The sequence below is a fragment of the Misgurnus anguillicaudatus genome, chromosome 2, assembly GCF_027580225.2.
Source record: "Misgurnus anguillicaudatus chromosome 2, ASM2758022v2, whole genome shotgun sequence".
Classification (NCBI taxonomy): domain Eukaryota; kingdom Metazoa; phylum Chordata; class Actinopteri; order Cypriniformes; family Cobitidae; genus Misgurnus; species Misgurnus anguillicaudatus.
This window is the reverse complement of record NC_073338.2, coordinates 31,790,231-31,808,345: the sequence shown is the minus strand read 5'-3', so window position 1 is coordinate 31,808,345 and position 18,115 is coordinate 31,790,231. Positions and strand designations below refer to the sequence as shown.

The 18,115-nt window shown below is 36.7% G+C and overlaps 1 protein-coding gene across 2 annotated transcripts; it reads left to right on the top strand.

Annotated features, from left to right (window-relative positions):
- The first annotated feature begins 3,073 nt into the window (after positions 1-3,073).
- Positions 3,074-15,619, top strand: scinlb (scinderin like b). 2 transcript variants are annotated; one of them, XM_055202623.2, is made up of 17 exons: positions 3,074-3,231; positions 4,628-4,813; positions 7,157-7,311; positions 7,902-8,063; positions 8,144-8,293; positions 9,386-9,475; positions 9,762-9,894; positions 10,447-10,535; positions 10,703-10,918; positions 11,520-11,653; positions 12,154-12,244; positions 13,312-13,482; positions 13,559-13,733; positions 13,821-13,936; positions 14,121-14,198; positions 14,304-14,364; positions 14,817-15,619. In XM_055202623.2, the coding sequence occupies exons 2-17, from the start codon at positions 4,633-4,635 to the stop codon at positions 14,975-14,977; spliced, it is 2,163 nt and encodes a 720-aa protein (XP_055058598.2). In that variant the 5' UTR covers positions 3,074-3,231; positions 4,628-4,632; the 3' UTR covers positions 14,978-15,619. The 2 variants fall into 2 exon arrangements, with proteins under 2 accessions (XP_055058598.2, XP_073709554.1); XM_073853453.1 differs by having other exon boundaries at positions 4,628-4,817; positions 7,161-7,311.
- Positions 15,620-18,115: the final 2,496 nt, after the last annotated feature.

The following is an 18,115-nucleotide window of genomic DNA, read 5'->3' as shown; positions in this document are numbered from 1 at the left end:
TTAGCTGGAGGAGTTAGAGTTGCATGCTTAAAAGAGTCTTTGGTTTGAAGCGAAGAGGATGTGGTTGTGATCTTTCACAATGAACTCACGCTATGTAGAGCTCTCACATCCATTAGTTATTTTAAATTAATCAAGGTCTTTAAAAAAAAAACAGAATTTAACTATTTACATTTCTCACTTGCTATATTTTCAACATTGTGAATCTTTTCAATGCACACAAATTATTTACCATAAACTAAAGTATTTTAGGTTTTGCAAGTTAAATAGTAGCATACTAATAATATAAAAAATGATGTAACACTTTACAGTAAGGTTGTATTTTTTAAAGGAAAACACCACTGTTTTTCAATATTTTACTATGTTCTTACCTTAACTTAGACGAATTAATACATACCTATCTTTTTTCAATGTGTGCACTTAATCTTTGTACAGCGCGTCGTGAATGTGTTAGCATTTACCCTAGCCCCATTCATTCCTATGGCTCCAAACATGGATGAATTTAGAAGCCACCAAACACTTACATGTTTTCCTTTTTTTAAGACTGTTACATGAGTAAATACACGAGTAGGCGTGGTGACACAAAATAAAACTTTTTGTTTGGAGCCATAGGAATGAATGGGGCTAAGCTAAATGCTAACACATTCAAGAAGCGCTGTACAAAGATTAAAAGTGCATGCATTGAAAAAAGATATAGAAGTTTTTAAAATATTGAAAAACGGTGGTGTTTTCTTCTAACATTAGTAAATACCTTCGCTAACGTATAAAAAACTGTCAATATTTTGTTAATGTTAATTAATGCCAATACAGTTATTCATGTTAGTTCATGGTGCATTAACTTTTCATTTTAATCATATTTTAGTAAATGCTGTAAATAAAATGAACTTTGTTTAATAAATGCTGTAGAAGTATTCATCATTGTTGGTTCATGTTAGCTAATGCATTTACTAATGTTAACAAATACAACCTTATTGTAAAGTATTACAAAAAATATGGCTATATAACAAGCAGTACATAAGGACATGCAGGGTTTTCTTTGCATGAAACAGAGATCATGTAGCAATTGATTGTTTGAGAGTCTTGTGGTCTGTGGAAGAAGAAATGGGTTTCAAGTTGTTCAGAGCAGGATGTTAATGGTTTTCTGGCACACGACTCAAGATGTGACAATATGTATATTGTGTGAGCCTTAAATGGATAAATCTAAATGTATTGTAAAGAAAGTCTTTCAACGTTACTGTGCTTTGTTACACATACGCAGTATTGAATAGGACATCAGCCAGACCGATTGACTTTACTAGCAGCTCAAACATATGCTGGACTTGAAACGTTATCACATTTCATTTGCAACTACAGGCACATCTACAGCTTTCTTTGTCTTATTCCAAGTGACCCAACATAGATGTTTTCCTCTTTGATATTTTTAAATCTTCTCACTGCAGCCCCTTCCTCTTGTAAACTTGACCTTTGCAATGAAGAGATCCCTAATGGCAGCCATGGCAACAGTTTCCACGAAACATAAAGGCCTCAAGTGGTTCCCTTTCTTTGTTTGACTATCAGCATTGCCACAGCCTATAAACTTGCACTTTACGCCACAAGCCATGATTTTATCACCTCCTATTTTGGTCAACATTTCCACATTCACATTCTTCCTGTGTAGCTTACAATACAATGTGTTAAACCCACATGAATTCACACTTACGTTTGTGGATTTTTCTTATATTTTTAAGTTATTAAGGTGTTATTACACTGCAATCTAGTTAAATCCCAGATATCCCCTTATGGTAGGACAGCACATTGGCTCTGTTTGTGTAAGGAGGTTGTTGATGATCTTACTTTACAGTGTGGCTTTAAAAAAAGCTGGCATGGGCATCACACCACCATGCAAACAGTTCATATAATTATTATTGAACACAATCGAGATAACAAAACATCTTATTTATGTGGTCAATGGCGAGGACTAGACCCAATGGTCAACCTTAGCTCTTCTTTCAAATCCAACAAAACATAACATTAGTGCATGACTCATGTGAAAACATGTTTTTTTTTCCTTATATGTCTAATAGGTGTTACAGAGTCTAAAATGGCTGGGTTGTTTTAAAGCCATGTTGGGTGAATATTGGACCGAACACATTGCTGGGTTCAAATTGATCCAATGCTGGGTTATTATAACCCATGGTTGCATAACAATAACCCAACATTGGGTCATCTTTAACCCGGCATGTGTTCTGTCCGATGTTTGCCCATTATGGGTTGAAAATAACCCAGCCATTTTTAGAGTATAAGAGATGCAATTTTATCAGATGATCTCAAACAATTAATACTGTTGTATTATTTCATTAAAGCAGTACAAAATACAATTACATCTACCCTTAATACCATTTCCAGCTGTTCGCTTTGTCTCCGATCCTGTTTCAGATGGCTTTTGGTGCCTCTTGGGTTAATGGCGAGCATATGGCAGTGGGGGGAGATGAAGTCTCTACTCTTCTAGTGGTCAGCAACCACTAAAGCATCTGATTCTTGTTTCATATTATACACGGGTCTGCCATTTTGTAAGTGCCTGGCTGGTGACATTTTCTTATTCACAAAGTGCATTCTCTATCAAAAAACTAAAAAAACGAAAAAATAAAAAAATTTATTTATGTTAGCAAAGAGTATTGTCTTTCCTCAATCAATCATGTATTGTGTGGGCATTGCTTTGTTATTGCTGCATTATGCAAACATGGGCTAGTAACACTCCGGTCTTACTTTGAGAAATGTTGATGTAGGGTGTTTTATTTGTAGTGTGTAAGGCAAATAGGGAGTTTGTTTATTTTTTAGGTGTAGTAGAATTGTATTTTAGATTGAAAGGTATCTTTTTATGAATAAAATATTTGAAATGGTGCATGCATAAGCCTATGTAATGTTACTGGCTTCTGCGTTGTTGTAATTGTTTTAATGCACATAAATCAAACCGATTCAGGCTGTGTTTAAATATCAAGTGAGCTTCCGACCTGTATAGCATGCTTGTCTAGACTTCATACTGTATGCGCTTTGCGACAAACGATGCTTTGGTAGGGAGCGCAGCGTGCAGATTGGACACAGTGGTGTTTAAAGCTCGCCAGTTCATTCACACACGCCCCCCATGTACAAAACACACCCTCCACGAATACAACCGTGTGTTCAGGAAAAGAAATGCCACACTTTGCCTAACACTTCGACTTTTTGCGACAGCTTTTCTGCATCTACCGAAATCTCGTAAGTTGTTTTCATTATTGTTCTCTCGCCTCATTTCTTTTCGCGGCATTTATGTATTACGTATACGTTACTCTTTGTATGCAATGCTTCTTTTTAAGGTCTGTATTAATATGTTTTTTGTCTAAACGTTATGCATTTACTTCAAGTAACTGAGTGTAATCGGAGTATCCGGAGAAGTTTCCAAAATATTTGCTATCCAGATGTGAAAGCAGTTCACGCGCGTCACTTTTTCCCTATATAAAACAAAGTCCAACTCTCTCTGAGGAGACTTTACAAACAGGAAAAACCCAGAAAAGTATTAACTTGCACGATTTGTGGTTATAATCTAGTATCCACGTGCAAATAATCCTGTTTATGGTATATTATAATTATTAATTGATTGTTTATTTTCGATGCATGGACGGTTTAGTTGAATTTAATGTTGCTCACTGCTTTAACACGTTTCAGTTACGTCACACACACAGTTATTAAGGACGTAAATGTAACTTATACTTAATTGTTTATTAAATTCAAGTAATACATAAGATGAACCTGCTGATTTAAGTTGAACACTGCCTGTCAATCAAGAGATCCATCAATGACACATCTATAATACAATGCATAAACAGATCTGTTATTATTACTCATAGTGTCGCTTACATCTGCTGCAGGAAATATGTAAACATATACATTTGCATGTACTGTGGTTTGTAATAGGAAAAGACTTCAAAGCCAGTATTCATATATATATATTTCCTGCTCCCATCTAGTGTAGATGACCAGCATTAGCACATAATCTTATTTGACCTTCAAATATCTTCCGTGCATAATGCCAAAAACATCCTGCATCGTCTACAATTTATGTTGCTTAGGTATACTGTAGTTTCATAACTGGGTCATTATGAACCAAATGCACAGATTAACTAAACATATCCAGTTACATTTTACAGATTTGCCATTAGTCAGAGATGTGCCTCTCAAGTAGGACTCAAGCAGGCCAAGTTTATCAGCCCAGTCGTGTGTTTTTCATGTCAGCTGTGAGATGGCTTTGATCTTCTTTGACATACTGACACAGCCTTATCTCCCCATCACGCAGTCATGTCCGTGAGCTAAAAGAGGCTTCATGCATTTGCATATGCAGTGAATAAATGGTGCAGATAGTTGACCAGTAAAAGTCAGCATCCTGCGTTTAATGGACTTTTGTTACAGAATCAGAGAGAAGTCAGAAACTTCACAGGCAAACAAGAATTTCTTCAGTTATTTGTACAATTAGAGGAACCAATACTTCTTTATTTTTATGTATGTTTCTGTTCTCCTTAATCTGAAAAACTTGTTTGAAGAAGATAACACATTTCTCATTTTCTCATTATGATGTAATGCTATAAAAATACCTTTTGATCTTTTGCATGATCTCTAGGCACTATGGTGTCCCATAAGGAGTTTGAGACTGCAGGGAAAGCTCCTGGTCTGCAGATATGGCGCATCGAGAGCATGGACCTCAAGCCGGTCCCTAAGAATCTCTATGGCAACTTCTTTACGGGCGATGCTTACATTCTGCTGTACACCACGGCCGCACCATCGTATTTTATACATATGTGGATCGGTAAGTGACACAGTTTGTGGTTAGTGTGAATGTATGTGTGCATGACAGCATATTCATATAGCCAACTGTGGCTTATGTGTGCATTATTTTGACCAAAAATGTCGTTACTTATGACCCTTTTTTGCTTAATTTAGATGAGGAAGGATGTGGCCTGTTTAATCATCCTTTCTGTTTCTATACCATCATTTTATAGAACAAGAAGTTTGGTTTAGAAATGTTTTATCTAAATGTAATAACTTGCTCCACCTCTGAAGCAATGTTACTTTTCAAGTTAACTCGCCTACAGTAGAATGTGTCTTGGCTACTGCTGTGTACAGTTATTAGGTTCGTTTAATACTGGTTAACACCCATTCAGGTTTCACTGTATTCTTTGCTTTTCAAGAATTAAACAATTGCTAATCGAGTAAATAAACTCCAGTGTGCCAACTTCTTTATCATTTCAAACCAAAGTTTTTTTTTCATCCTGAAATGTGCACATATTTACATGGTGGCTAATAAATTCATACAAGAATGTATGATTATTAGGAAAAAGCATTAATGAAACCACATCCCTAAACGCAACATCACTGAGGCATATGCAAATCGTACAGAAATGTATAAATGAGATTCATATATGTACATGTCAGTGGCGGCCGGTGACTTCTTTTTTCAAGGGCGCTTGATGCGACGTTCGTTAGTCTTTCTTTGTTCAGTCGAGAAGAAATTATGTTTTTTGAGGAAAACATTGCAGGATTTTTCTCATTTTAATGGACTTAATACGCAATACGTCATGACGTCAAGAGGTCACAGACGACGAACGCGAAACTCCGCCCCAGTGTTTACAAGTGTGGAGAAAGAGGACCGTTCCTACGTTGTTGTATGTCAACTGATATTAATTAATGTCTTTGTGTCAGTTTATTGTTTACAATGGTCCCCAAATTTGCGTTTTGTATATGTAACACGTGACCTCCCTGCGTCACTACGCATTTACGTTAGGTCGCGCTGGACCGGACCTAGACGAAAAGTTGTGGTTTAAAAGAGCATATTTTTATTTTTCTTGTCAAAAATTGACAGTCGTTTCTCTAGATAAGACCCTTATGCCTCGTTTGGGATAATTTATAGTCCTTTGAAACTCCGTTGAAAAAAACTGTTACGTGTTGAGTTAAGTGTTAATTGTTGGTGTCCATTAAAGTCAATTAAAATTAGAAAAATCCTGCAATGTTTTCCTCAAAAAACATAATTTCTTCTCGACTGAACAAAGAAAGACATCAACATTTTGGATGACATGGTGGTGAGTAAATTATCTGGATTTTTCTTTTAAGAAAATGGAATATTCCTTTAAGGTAGTGTCTTGCGTGTATTTTGTGAACGTGAGCGTCTCTTTTATCATAAACGGTTTTGACATGTGTGCAGCAGGCACTTATTTTGACAAAACACATGATGCACATGGTTCACATGGCGCAACAAACACATATTTTGAAAACGCAAGCAAAACACATGACACTCCGAACACTAAATTTGAATTAGCGGCCCTCAGATGAGCAGTCACAAGCCGCCACTGCTACATGTTGCTATAAAATTGTGCAAACATAAACAACATTTTCAATCTGTCAGTGTTTACAACGATATGAGGTGATATGCTAAAACTGCTTTTTGTTGCTGTATTTCCAAAGGTATTAGACTGTAAAAGCTAAAAACCTATTCCATGCCCTATGCAGCATGCTGACTAAGGCATTTCTCTCATTAGTCCAATGGTGCAGACAGTGAAAGCATTATGTCTGTTCAGAAAGTGCATTTGCTTTTACGCGAATTACTTTAGTGCATCCCTCCTTCCCCTGAGGAGAAATCCTCTGTGCAGTCGAGACAGATGGCATACCAACCAAGGGTAGTCACTTATTGTACAGTGCGCATTCACTTAACAGGTTAGTTTCAATGTAAATTTCTAAAATAATCCAAAGACATATTTATGAGCCTGTTTTGTTTGTCTCGCCCAAATGCTGAACATATTCTTTGTAACAGCAGACATGCTTTTAAACGTAGTTCTCAGAAGAATTGTGTGAGAAAATGAAGTTCATTTGAGGGCACAGAGTGGAAAAACTCATAATGTGCTTCATGTGGCTTCTCCCGGGATCCCATTTGGTTCGTATTATGCCATAGTTGCTAGGGTAGCTTGGGAAGTAAGCTTTTTTATTTTAGTAAAGCCTCTAAAATGGACCATTATCATGTTTTCTCCTGTTTCTTGTTGATGTTGTTGTTTAATAAAACTATCTAAACATTGCCAAGGCATTACATGAGGAGCAAATTTACATCGATTAATGAAAATGTGTTTGGCACTGTTTGATAACATGTTTTTGTCTCTCTCAGGAAGTGAGTGTTCTCAGGATGAAAGTGGAGCTGCGGCCATCTTTGCCACGCAGCTGGATGATTTTCTTGGAGGTGGTCCCGTTCAGTTTCGCGAGGTCCAAAACAACGAGTCGATCGCCTTCCTGGGCTACTTCAAGTCTGGCATCAAGTATAAGGTATGAAAAAAATAGCCTTTAATTCTAGTGGCCCTCCCAGAGGCAGTGTTTATCATTAACTACCAGTGAGGATGCAGAAGTGTTTGGCTGCGTTTTTTTGTTTTTTCTTTATAAAAAACATGAGCTGAGTCATTTATGGCTGTAGGACACCCATTATGGTTCAGTCATTCTTTCCATTGCATTCAGTAATCTGATTACTTTGGAAAGTTTGCTTGGCTTTCCTGTTTTCCTGTTCCTTTCTGTTATGTAATTTGATGTATTTGGGGTATATAAAGTTCACACAGAGTAGCCCATTTTTGATATAAATTGGTTGTATACTTAATGCCTCATTATGGTATTGCGTAACTTACAAGTATGTTTAAAGTGTGCAAAGCAGAGCTCCAATGGGATCCAAATAATAAGGCTTTAAAATGTATTTATTTACAGTATATGTCCTAAAGCATGCCATATTTTATTGAGGTCTCTTTGTAGATAGTATTTGATATATGCTTACTATACTATTTCTGGACCAGGAAACAAACCTAGACTTGCTTGACTGCCTTGTTTACATTGTAGAAATAGTAAATGTGATCAATGTGTACATCCTGTAGCAAGGTGGGGTTGCATCTGGCTTTAATCACGTGTCGACCAATGACGTCAATGTGAAGCGTCTGCTCCATGTCAAGGGCAGAAGGGCCATCAGAGCCACTGAGGTGGATCTGTCCTGGGCCAACTTTAACAAAGGAGACTGCTTCATTTTGGACCTGGGGAAGGTATGAATATCTGAATCAGACAGTCAGACCACAATGAGTTTGTAACATGTTTTTTAAGACCTTTTTTTATTTTTGATCAGGACATTTATCAGTGGTGCGGCAGCGAGTGCAATCGTTTTGAGCGTTTGAAGGCTTCCCAGTTGGCCATTGATATCCGGGACAATGAGAGGAACGGCAGGGCCAAGATGCACATGGTGGAGGAGGATGCAGAGCCAGAAGCTTTCATTCAGGTAGAGTAAAGATTTACTTTTTTACATTTAAATATTTAAAAAAAATTATTTGATAACCTTTTTTTAAATTAATTTTTATTTAATACAAATTTGACATTTTTATGCATTTGGTAGATGCTTTAAATCAAAAAGGGACAACCGTTTTAGAATCGATTCAGCTGATCTCCGGGTCTGGCAATACAACTTTTAGCATAGCTTAGCACAATCCATGTAATCTGATTAGACCATTTAGCATCGTGCTCAAAAATAACCAAAGCGTTTTGATATTTTTCCTATTTGAAACTTGACTCTTCTGTAGTTACATTGTGTACTAAGACCGACAGAAAAATAAAAGTTGTTATTTTCTAGGCCGATGTGGCTACAAACTATACTCTCATTCTTGCGTAATAATCAAGGACTTTGCTGCCGTACCATATCGGTCTAGAAAATCGCAACTTTTAATTTTCCATCGGTCTTATTACACAATGTAACTAGAGAAGAGTCAAGTTTAAAATAGGAAAAATATTGAAACTCTTTGGTTATTTTTAAGTGCGATGCTAAATGGTCTAATCAGATTAATGAATTACACAAAGCTATGCTAAAAGTGGTACCGCCAGATGCAGAAATCGGCTGAATGGATTCCAAAATGGTAAAAATCAAATATTTTTCTCTAGGGGAGCTGGAAAATTAGCATTTTTTTTTTAAAGTGGAGTGTCCCTGCTTTCAAAGGAATCAGTGTCACAAATTTGCTCATTCAATCAGTGACCTAAAAAACAGAAGTCCAAAATTATAATTATTTGAATATTTTCTTTGTCTCATCTTTCATTTTATATTAATATATCCTAGAACTCCACATTCTTTTCCAAATCCATGGATACTGTTTTCCCATGTATTCAGAATATGCAAACACAAGTTCTGACTTTGGTTAATGTTTTTTTCTGTTGAAAAATTAAGATGTAACCATCATGCATTTAGTGTCCAAAGTTTTGAATGCCAACTATTCAGTCAGATCATTTAGCACCGGGCATAGTGTTTGGTTCTCATAGCTTGATCAGATCAGTCAATAAAGCAAAACTGTGTTCTTATGGTCTTTAATCCTTTATTTTCCTGCAGGCTCTTGGGCCAAAAACCAGCATTGCCCCTGCAACTCCAGATGATGAGCAAGTAGAAACCTCCAACAAGAAGAAGGGAGCACTGTACATGGTATGAAAAACTTCTTATCGGATAGGACTTACAACTGAAGGTGTTGTGCAGTTTTGGCTTGTATTCATTTTCATTTGACTGCAGTATTCAGCTGGTAATATCAGATGGTAGATTACAGTGCAGTGCCACTGGTAGTCATTGCATTATTTGCATTCTTGCTCGTAAAGTTAAACTCTGCTCATAATGCTGTAAATTTGAATGAACCACAATGAACGATTCAGTCAAAATGTCTCCTCATTTCAAGTTTGCTGTCCTACAGTATTTTACATGAGAGTTTTTATTGTAGATCTCAGATGCCTCTGGTTCCATGAAAACATCTGTTGTGGCCCAGAGCAGCCCGTTCAAACAGGAGATGCTCTCCCCCAATGAGTGCTACATCCTGGATAATGGAGCTGATAGGAACGTGTTTGTGTGGAAAGGTGTGTCTCAAAGTCAAAGTACTTTTATTGTCCCACAAGGAGAAATTGGATTTGCAGCAATGCTCCACATATAATACATAAACGTACAACAACACAAACGGACCAGCAGAGATAAAATTCACATTACCGCCCCAAATGACATAATGTGCAAATAACAAATACACACAAAAATACCAACACGATCGAGTGCAAAATAGGTCCAGTCATTACTTAAAAGTCAACAAAAAATCAAAGCTGACCCTATTTACTTTAATACACGTTCCTGGTTATATTGCGCATGTTATAATGTGCATGTTTTTCTACTTGTACGTCTTGTAGGTTAGTAGGTAGTCTATAGCCAAACGCACATGTATTAAGTCAATAATTGAGAGGATAGCTTACATTAAACACCTTTCACCTCTATATCTTTTGACACATCTTCACGTGTGTGTTTTTTTACACAATGCTGACATGCAAATCAAATCAGTAGGGTCCTTTATTTGAATGCACCACAAAGTTTACATAAATATGAAAGGGCCTATGTCTAGAACCTAATCTTTCCTTTCCCAAAAGGACCGAATGCAAGCGCGGATGAGCGCAAAGCAGCTATGAAGTCAGCACAGCAGTTCATCAAAGAAAAGAACTACTCTAATAAAACACAGGTAGATCTATCTATCTATCTATCTATCTATCTATCTATCTATCTATCTATCTATCTATCTATCTATCTATCTATCTATCTATCTATCTATCTATCTATCTATCTATCTATCATGAGCATTTACTACATTTATATGTGCAGAACTCATGGTATATTTTGACACTGTAGATCCAAGTGATGCCTGCAGGGGGCGAGACTACTCTGTTCAAGCAGTTTTTCTCTAACTGGAAGGACAAGGATCAAACCACTGGCCCCAGCAAGGCCTTCACCATAGGCCGCATAGCCCACGTGGAGCAAATTCCCTTCGATGCCTCCACCCTCCACAGTAGCAAGGCTATGGCAGCCCAGCACAACATGGTCGATGATGGTTCTGGAAAAGTCCAGGTTAATTGACTCTCTCAAACAGACATACAAAGAATTTATAAAATACTTAAAGGGGACCTATTGTGCCTTTTTTTTTTTGAGTTTGCTAGAACAGTGATACTCAAACTGGGGGCCCCGAGATTGTGCAAGGGGGGCCCCAGTTCTATGACATTTTATGAAATACTTCAATTTATTATGAATTCTATGTAATTAAACCTCAGAAAAATAAGCCTACTTACCCACAACACTACATTGTATATTTATTTAACTTTTGTTATTCAAATTTTATGTTTTATTAGCATGTTTTATCATGTCAATGATTGAAATCAATGAGTGAAATCAAACTTTGATGCTCCCAAACTAGATTTTGAGACTTTAACCTGGATTTTACAGACAGGATCACATGTACATAAGTTAAAAAAAACATAATTTTTCTTAAATTGTACATTAATGTGGCACCTCTTTTTACCTTTTTTTTTTTTAGCTTAGTAGGACCCTGTTAAATCTACAAGAATTTTAAATCCAATGAACAAAATGATAGGTTGAAATCCCAAGATTGTTGCTTCTAAAATAATTTACCTATACTATAAAAAACCTATACCTAAACTCATGTTTTCATCAGATTTGGCGTGTGGAGGGAGGGGCCCGTGTGGCCGTGGACCCCTCAACCTATGGTCAGTTCTATGGAGGAGACTGCTATCTGGTCCTCTACACTTACAAACAGGGAAGCAGAGAGCAGCATATCATCTACACCTGGCAGTCCATAACATATTTGATTTATTATATGATATCGTTTTTAAGCTCAATCAATGTGCCATTCACATTGACAAATGCTCTAGATCAGTGCTTCACAACCTTTTTTCCAAGTACAACAATTTGAGCCACCCCAATCCTCTACATCTATCTTTCAATTTGATTTGCTGTTACGTTGACAATCACATTAAGATGAAGCGAGCAAAATTGAAATAATTATTTTTATTTTAACTACCTTGTCTTGCCATATGATTTTTAATGAGCTTATTAAAATATAAAAATTTGTGAAACATTTTATGCATCTTTATATGAGCTCAAAGCATATTGGATCCCACAGTTGGGAACTCTGACTGCCCTCAAAAGGGGTCTGGGACCCCTGTTTGGGAACTACTGCTTTATATAATGGAGTTTTATTAAACTGTTCAATGCGGTATGCCTCATTTAAGTAACATATGAACCGTGATGTTGGTATCATATTGAATGCATGTAATATTGTGTTACAGGCAGGGGCTTAAGTGCACACAAGACGAGCTGGCAGCTTCCGCTTTCCTTACTGTCCAACTGGACGACTCCATGGGCGGAGCTCCAGTTCAGGTGAATTTCATTCATTTTTGTAAAACAGCTTTGTTGTCAAGACAAAATATATTTTCACTCACACAGTAGTGCTGTGGGCCTAAATAAAAATAATAGGGCTGGGAAAAGATTAATCGCGAATAATCGCATACAAAATAAAAGGGTTTTTTTTGCATAATATATGTGTGTGTACTGTGTGTATTTATTGTGTATATTTAACCACACACACATACATATATTCATGTCAGATTTTTTAAATGTATATATAAATTTTTCTAATTTATATATAATATATAAATAAATATATATACACATGTAAATGTTTCTTAAATACATACATGAATGTGTGTGTATTTATATGTACATAATAGTTGGGCACAGCACGCACTCATTTATTATTCCAAAAATCACCTTTGTTTTGTGTTCGATTGGTCGCGATTAGTCTTTTCCCAGCCCTAAATAATAAGGTGAAAAGGTGTACTCGTGCATGCTTCAGTGTATTTATTAAGATATGTGAATATATACAGTATGTACTAGGCCAGGGCTATTCAAATCTTACCCTGGAGGGCCGGAGCACTGCATAGTTTAGCTCCAACCCTGACCAAACACACCTGAGCAAGTTAATCAAGGTCTTCATGATCACTAGACAATCACAGGTGGGTAAGTTTGATTAGGGTTGGACCTAAACCATGCAGTGCTCCGGCCCTCCAGGGTAAGATTTGAATAGCCGTGTACTAGGCTATGCATTAAAGCTCCACAGATTTTCACCAAATTGGACCGTCCATCATTCACAAATTTATACCCCTCCCACTTTTATTTTGGCTGATTTTATTATGCCTTCAACCAGTGTTGTAGTCGAGTCCAACTCAAGTCTAAGTCAAGACCAAGACTAGAGATTAAGTGACGAGTCTGAGTCAAGACCGAGTGCACTTCCAGCTTTATCTGGACTTGGACTCGAAACTAGATCTTTGGTCTTTGTCTTCACTCTAGTGGACTCGACTACAACACTGCCTTAAACCATATAAACTCTCAGCACTTCTTCAGTTGAAATCCCATTGTTAATCATATATTTAATATGTTCCGCTCAGGTGCGTGTGACACAAGGCCAGGAGCCACCCCACCTGATGAGTCTGTTTAAGGGTAAACCCATGATAATCCACAGTGGAGGAACATCCCGCAAGGGTGGGCAGATAAAGTCGGCCAGTACACGCCTGTTCCACATCCGCCAGAGCTCTTCTAAAGCTACTCGAGCCGTAGAGGTCAGTCTCACAGCTGTTCTACTGTGGACATAGTAATGCATTTAACTTATCCTAACCGATGCATTTTCCTTTGCAGGTTGAGCCGTCTGCATCCAAATTAAACACCAACGATGTATTTGTGCTGAAAACGCCAGATTCTGTGTTTGTGTGGAAAGGTGTAGGTGCCAGTGATGAAGAAATGCTCGCTGCCAAAAATTTGGTGAGTGTTCTGGGAGGAAGTGCCACTGATGTTGCAGAGGGTAAAGAACCAGGTGAGAGTCCTCCATATTTATAATGTCATCAATTACATTATCCTAAACATTATATTAACACCTCTCTTACTTGACCTTTTCCTTTAGCTGGATTCTGGTCAGCTCTCGGAGGCAAGAAGGATTACCAGACATCGCGAAATATGCAAATCATGGTCAAACCACCACGCTTGTTCGGCTGCTCCAATAAAACAGGCCGGATAATGGTAAATCAGACTCATACATACAGACATAATAGTCAATAAAATATTAACAGATAACAGCGAATAAACAAAATTATGGTCTAGTTTTGTAGCTCAAAAAAAGGTAGATTGTCAAAGAATTTTAAATGACTTTGGATGAAAGCATCTGCGACATGCCTCAATGTAGATGTAATGTCTATGATTTCAGGTTGAGGAGGTCCCTGGAGACTTCACTCAGTCAGACTTGGCTACCGATGATGTCATGTTGCTTGATGCCTGGGATCAGGTTAGTTGACTATGTAGTTAAAGCCCATGTAAATATATTTTGGCTGTATCTGCTACTAAGCCTACTGAATAGATTATGATGCTAATGATTGCTAACTCTTTGCAGATCTTTCTTTGGATTGGTAAGGATGCCAATGAGGTGGAGAAAACTGAGTCACCAAAAATCGGTAAGTGGACAGTTTGCTTAGGGGGGCTTTTGTTGTTTATTTGTCTATGTGTTGTTGTTGTTAATATGCTTTAAGACAAAACATGTGCAAATTGATCAGTCAACATTATTGCTAAGTATTTTCCTTTAAACTACAGGTTATGAAAGACTGCATCAAAAATCGCATGTTTTTTGTGCCGCAAGCATTTTAACCAACAACATCAATGAGTTGACCATGTATATCAAGTAGTCCGAACTGGTGTGTGGAGGCGGGGACTAATTTGCATATTTGTGGGTCCACATATACAAAATAAAGCAAAGGTGTAGGGTTACATTTAAGCTCTTTCAAAGCATGAATTTTTTTGAAAAATATGATCAAAGTTTTAAGGGATTGCATATACGAACATTAGCTTTATTGCTATTCAAATAATCCTTTAATAATTTCCAGTGTAAACTGATTGCTTTTTTCTATAGCTAAAGAATATGTGGCCTCTGATCCTTCTGGGCGTAGTGGGTTGGCCATCACAACCATAAAGCAAGGAGCTGAACCTCCGACCTTCACAGGCTGGTTCCAAGCTTGGGACGCAAACATGTGGGACTCTGACCCTCTGGACAAAATTCGAGCTCGCTTTTAAATCAAGAATTGTTTTCTTCACATTCCTTGGCATGAATTTTTACTTTTCCATTTTATCTATATCCAAACAATTTACTCAAATATCCATCAACACTGAAAAAATGCAGCATGATGTTAAAACAACTTGGTTATGCAAGTCAATTCAACCTACTATTTTAAGTTTTGACTTGCGATAAGTTAACATAACTTATAAAAACAAGTTGAAATTGTTTAACTTAATTTGTTAAGTTAAAGTAACATAAAAATATATGTTGATTTGATATCATTTTTTACAGTATAGTTAAAAAGATTTACAGCTTATGGAACATTATCTAATCGGACTATGGTTAATTGTTTACCAGTGTGGATGAGAAACAGTCACCATCATATAGGAAAAACACCTCAAATAGCACTTACAATAACAATAGCAGGATTCCCTATGTAGAGCGTTGCCAGAGTTCATCCTTTGTTGTTTTGTTAAAAGTCTTTATACTTTGAATTGTTACACTGTCATTATGACTTCTTTTGATAAAAATGCATGGGATTATAAGGTAACCATTTTTGCAGCCGTATGGCTTTTTATAAAAGAAATTGATTTATTTTCAACTGTTTTTGTTTTACATTAAGCTTAATAAATCAGGATTTTGATTATATGAATAAAAAATTGTGTGTTCTTGATTTAAAAAGATAATCTTGTAAATGAATCATTACTTTAACTGCAATGCCAAAATATCTTATGGTAGATAAAACTAGTGTCCTTGCTAGTCATTAACTGGACTAAACTGTTTTTGTGTCATGTTTTACTTGCTCTCTCATCTTGTTAAATGAACACTGATGTATTTGGCAATTTGTTTCCCTAAGGTGGCACAACACTGCAAACTGAGTATTTAAACAAACACTCCCCCTTGTGACCTTTTGTAGTTTCACAGTCATCCCTTACACAGGATATTATTATATTTTGAGTCAAATCAAGAAGCAGAGACTAGTGTTCATATACCCAATGTTTATATGCTGAGGCCTCATTAAAAATGAACAGACTCTGCTTATTAACATCCCAGCAGCACAAAGCTTAAATGAAGCAGATCTGTTGTCACATTTTGGATGCCAGCTGCTGAGTCTCTCAGACTTTCAGTTGCCTCCAGCACAATCTGAAAAATGTATGCAACTGCATGAGTTAAGCCACACACGCAAGAGCCTAAGAGTCACAGGTTGATGTTTTATTACTGAATTTTTGCTGAGGAGAGCAACCTTTATTCTAAGGAGATTCATAAATTCCAAATTAACAAAATACTTGTTTTCTGTCCAGGAATCTTATATGAAAGTGAAAGTGTTTCTTAAGTAACCCATATTTAAAATGTGGGCTCTGCATTTAACCCATCCCAGTGAATAGTGAACATGTTGCAACATCTGGATCTTTTGAAGGCCAAGAAAAGACCAAAAGTTTGTTTTTCTTATTTTCTTGTTCCGGGTCCATTTTTATGATATTATAGGGTCAATGTTACCTATATTATTTATTTGATTTTTTCTCTTTATTATAACAAATACATATTTTTTTGTAAATCATTGGAATTTGCAGTGCCATTATTTTATTTGCAGATATTAAAATACAACAATAGCTCATTTAGCAAACATAAGTTGAAGAAAATATTTAAAGGGCACCTATATGGCCTTTTAACAAGATAAGTAATATAAGTCTCAGGTGCCCAGAATGTGTCTGTGAAGTTTCTGCTCAAAATACCCTACATATCATTTATTATAGCATGTCCAAAATGTCCCTATTTGGGTGGGAGCAAAAACACACTGTTATAATGTCTGTACCTTTAAATGCAAATGAGCTCCAGCTCCTCACCTCCTTACAAACAGACAGTGAGCACTTTCAGTTAAAATAGATCTGATTAATACAGTCTGAGACTACGGGTTCTATCACAGGGGTTTTCGGACCTGTCCTGGAGGACCGCTGGTGCTGCAGGTTTTGCATGTTTCCCTTTTGTGACATACTTTATTCAGTTACCTTACACACCCAGTTCAGGTCTTGCAGTCTCTATAATGAGCTGAAGATTTAAACCGTGTGTGTCTAATGAGGGAGACATGCAAATTGTGCAGTACTAGTGGTCCTGCAGGACAGGTTTGAAAACCCCTGCTCTATCATACAACCGTCGCAATGCAGCGCAATGCGCGACGCAAGTGTCTTTTGCTAGTTTCAACCCAGTGCAATGATAATTTTCACGTTTAGTTCCACGTTAATTAAGTAGCAAATGTATTTGCTCCCAATTTTGCGCCCATGGGCGTTCTGGTCTATGAATGAGGTGTGTTCAGGCGCATTGTTGTCGCGTTGCTATTTTAGACTACGCCATTGACCGACAAAAACCTGGTCTAAAGTTAATGGCGCAATATTGTTTTCGTTATTTAATGAGCACTTTCGTATACGGGACGACAGTGCGCGTTTGCTTATCACACACGGATGCGCAGCAAAACACAACCATTTTTATAATATGAAAAATTAAAGTACTAAAATGAAAACGATTTTTATTGAGTCTCTTGGACATAAATGAGGACTGATTATGAGACATTAGAATGCATAAAGAGCAGCTTCACCTGTAGCCTGGTAAGTAATTAAATGTTTTGCTTTAAACAAATGCAAATATTGCATCTATTTTTAAATGTTTTTTCTTTTTAAATGCTACCACACGGATTTATGGTATATGATGACTCTGTAACTGTGGATATGGTAAGATTTGAAACATTTTTAAGTAATGCTTTAAAAAAAAACTCATGGTGCTGTCCAAGTGCTGAAACCACTTTCCGCATGTTTGTAAATTCTTTATTTCCTGTTTGTTACAAATAAATTATTTTTAGAGTACAAACCTTTTCATACATACTTATAAATTATTTTTGATGATGTTGGATATCCATACATTTACAGCAATAAAAAGCCTGCTATTTTTACTTCCATGACTAAAAGAAAACGGATTTTAAAGGTTTTGATACAAAAAATAACAATTTCAATACAAATGAAAACAACACAATTATTTAACATTAATCTTAAACTGGGTAAACTGTTTTTCAGTTTACAAAGTCCGTCGTCTAAATAGGGATTAGACATAGCGCCTGGTATAGCATAGCATTGGTTTATTGCACGTTATGCCCAAAACACACCCAT